Source organism: Hipposideros armiger, unplaced genomic scaffold, assembly GCF_001890085.2.
Source record: "Hipposideros armiger isolate ML-2016 unplaced genomic scaffold, ASM189008v1 scaffold_431, whole genome shotgun sequence".
NCBI lineage: Eukaryota > Metazoa > Chordata > Mammalia > Chiroptera > Hipposideridae > Hipposideros > Hipposideros armiger.
The window spans coordinates 934,081-937,178 of record NW_017731781.1 but is presented as its reverse complement, the minus strand read 5'-3'; the positions used below and the strand labels follow the sequence as shown (position 1 = coordinate 937,178).

The 3,098-nt window shown below is 49.6% G+C and overlaps 1 protein-coding gene across 1 annotated transcript in view; it reads right to left on the bottom strand.

Moving 5' to 3' along the window:
- TM4SF5 (transmembrane 4 L six family member 5) overlaps window positions 1-2,845 on the bottom strand; it is a 6,805-nt gene extending 3,960 nt beyond the window's left edge. Inside the window, exon 1 of the mRNA XM_019664803.1 lies at window positions 2,452-2,845. Within this exon, the coding sequence (XP_019520348.1) occupies window positions 2,452-2,628 (177 nt within the window). The 5' untranslated portion in view covers window positions 2,629-2,845. The remainder of the gene's footprint in view (window positions 1-2,451) is intronic.
- Between the last annotated feature and the right edge of the window lie 253 nt (window positions 2,846-3,098).

Below are 3,098 nucleotides of genomic sequence, written 5' to 3'. Positions count from 1 at the left end.
CTGATCTGCCTCGCCCGGGAAGAGCGCAATGATGGTGCCAACTTGGGCCAGTGAAGCAACGTCCTCCACAACTAGACTGAAGGACAAAACGACAGCAACTTGTCAGTTCCCTTCCCCCAATTCCCCAGCACTGTTCCCATCCCTTAACTCCCCAATAAAAATCTTTAAACAAAAAAAAAGTGTCCATACTATACAATTCCATTCACATAAAGAGCCAAACAGTCAAAACTTATCCATACGGTAGCAGTCAGGATAGTGGGGACCCTTGTCGGTGGGGGGTAGTGCCTATTGGGAGGTACATCTGGGATTCTGGTAATGACATGTACCTTAATCTGGGTGCTGAGTATGTGGGTGTGTTCACTTTGTAAAAATTCACTGAGCTGTATACTAAGGATCTGGGCATTTGTCTGTATGACTTAAATGAAAGTTCAAAAAAATGTTTTAAAAGTTAAAAAAAAAGCTAACAAGTCCTTCAATAGCTTTCTGTTGTACTCACAATAAGTACAGATTCCCCTCTGTGGCTTTCAAGAATATACATGCTCTGGCCTCCACTCACACCAGGTCTTATCTCATTAAACCTCAGCTGCACTGGCTGCCTATCTCATTAAACCTCAGCTGAACAGGCATGTCAGCCTGTTCCTGCCTTAGGCTTTATACTTGTCAGTCCCCCTATCCTATCTGCAATGTTGATCTTTCTTTCTTTCTTCCTTTCCTTCCTTCCTCCTTGATTTCTGTCTGTCTGTCTGTCTTTTGGGTCTGAGTTCAGACATCACCTCATTGAATCTTTCCTTGAAAACATGAGAAATGGCCTGTAACCTTGTCCTAGGAGATCTCTATGACAGCACCCTGCTTTGCTTTCTTTCTTGCTTGTTTTTTTTGTTGTTGTTGTTTTTTAGCTGAGTCATCCTGCCACCTGTTGGCAGCTCAGCGGCAGCTCAGCTCAGGCCGGGAATCGAACCACTGTTGCTCAGAGCTCAAACTCTTGAGTGAGCTCTTAACCAACTGAGCCACTCGGCCAACCCCCTGCTTTGTTTTCTTGATGATTCCTACTCCTATCTGAAAATCATCTCGCTCATTTATTTACTTGGTTCATTCAGTAACTATTAATTGAGTGCCTCTTAAGTGCAGGGCACTGGTCTAGGCACCTGGCACACAGCAGCCAGGGTAATGCTATGTACCTAAGGTAATGGGGCTTACATTCTTGCTTCCTTGATACTGTGTGTCTTCCCAGTGGGAACACCAGCTTCAGGGAGAACAGGGACTTTGCCTGTGTCCCTGTGGCATAGCACAGAATATGTGAATACATTTGAGAAGACCTTCTCAAGAGTGGCTTAGGGTATGGAGGTGGGAGGAAGGCAGCTGGGAATGAGCATAATGGGAGGGTATCCTCGGGGATCTCCCCTGAAGCATGATTGTGGGGAGCTAAGGTAGTTTAGGCTGGAGAAGGGTGAGATATGACACTGGGTGAGTGTGTAGACCTGGGAGGAATGTGACATCTTAGAAAGAGTTGAGATCAGAGAGATGGAGTAGAGTCCAACAGCCATGAATCTATGTGGGAGGAGGAGTAGGAGAAAAGACCCCAAGGGGGCTAGAGGGGGTTGTTGGATAAAGGAGAAGTGGGACCTATGAAAGAGATGAAGGAGGGACCTCTCCCAGAGAATTTTATTAGTCAACTATCCTGACAAGTGTGGGACTGTGCTGGGTAGATCTTTTGTCTTCATCCCATGAAGATGTTAAACTACCTTGACCTGCCAAAAGTTCCTCTAAATGTGGAGGGAGTTGGAAGATGGGGGTTAGGAAGTCCAGGAAATCTCTGTCTCCTCTTCCTTCACTTTTCCTGTCAGATGCTAGTCTCTAGGAAGATGTGGGGGCACCTTCTCCACCATGCTGACCTAGGTTCTGGGTTTATCCTTAGCCCCGAGGACATCCAGAAATGGGCTGAGAGTGAAGAGACATGGAGGCCAGAGAGGGTGACACCAAGCTGAGAGGTAGAATAACTGATCAGTGACATTGCTCCCTGTCTCCAGACATTGTCACTGCACCCCACCCCCTCCATGCCCATTATTATCTTGCCCTAATAAACTCCCACACAGCCATCTGCTCCTTCTGCCTCAACCCTTGTATCGAGGTGTTCCCAGCATCTGCTCATCAGTGGGGATGGGGAGGGGCAGGTAGGACATAGTCCCTTTCCCAGAAGGGGAGCTGCTTAGAGCAGAGAGGCTCCCTTTCTTCTTGTTCCCCTCAGACATTCAGGACCCTGGAGCTCCTCCAGGACCTCTACAAAGTGCTCAGTGTTTGGGAGCAGATTGAGAAGGCTCCAGGTCCCCACCATGCCACTGCAATCCCTTCCCAGGAAGCCGTCCTTTTCCCTCTCTCCCTCTCCCTCCTGTTTGGAATTTTCTAGAGTAGCACCCAGCCCCCTGGCCTGTGCTCCCTCTCCAGCCTTCTCACCATCAGGCCCCCGCCGATGAAGCCAGCCATGAGCCAGACTTGCAAGCTGAGATTGTGGATGTTGGTCCAGGTGGTCTTCCCATTAGGCACCAGCAGGAGGGCGTTGGCCACTATGCAGACCAGGGAGAGAGAGATGAGGGAGAGCCCCACGAAGCGGGCACACTTTCCCGTGCACATGGTGGAGCTGTTAGGAAGAGCAGGCAGTGAGTGAAAGGGAGCCCGAGGTTTCCCAGTCTAAAGCGAAACAAGCCTGGAGCAAGGAGCAAAGGTCAGGGGAGAGGTGTGGCAGAAGCTGGACTGGCAAACCCAGAAGATAAGGGAGAGAGGCTGGAGAGTGGCAGGAGACAGGCAAAGAGGAAGCAGAGGTGGAGGGGCTGCTGTTTGTGAGGTGAAGGGGAGGATGTGGTGGAGCTTAACACAGGGGACGAGCACTCACTCAGTGTGCGCTTCCTCTTTTTCTGCACACACCTCTCCACAGCCCCTCCACTGGCTCCTTACCTGCTCTCTGACTTAGTCAAACTCCTTAACATCTTTAAGTCTCAGTTGCCTCATCTGTATCAAGGGTACAGTGATGCCACCGGGCTCATGGGCTGGTTGTGAGGATTCAATGGGACAATGTGAGAAGGACTTTGTAAACTACGAGGCAC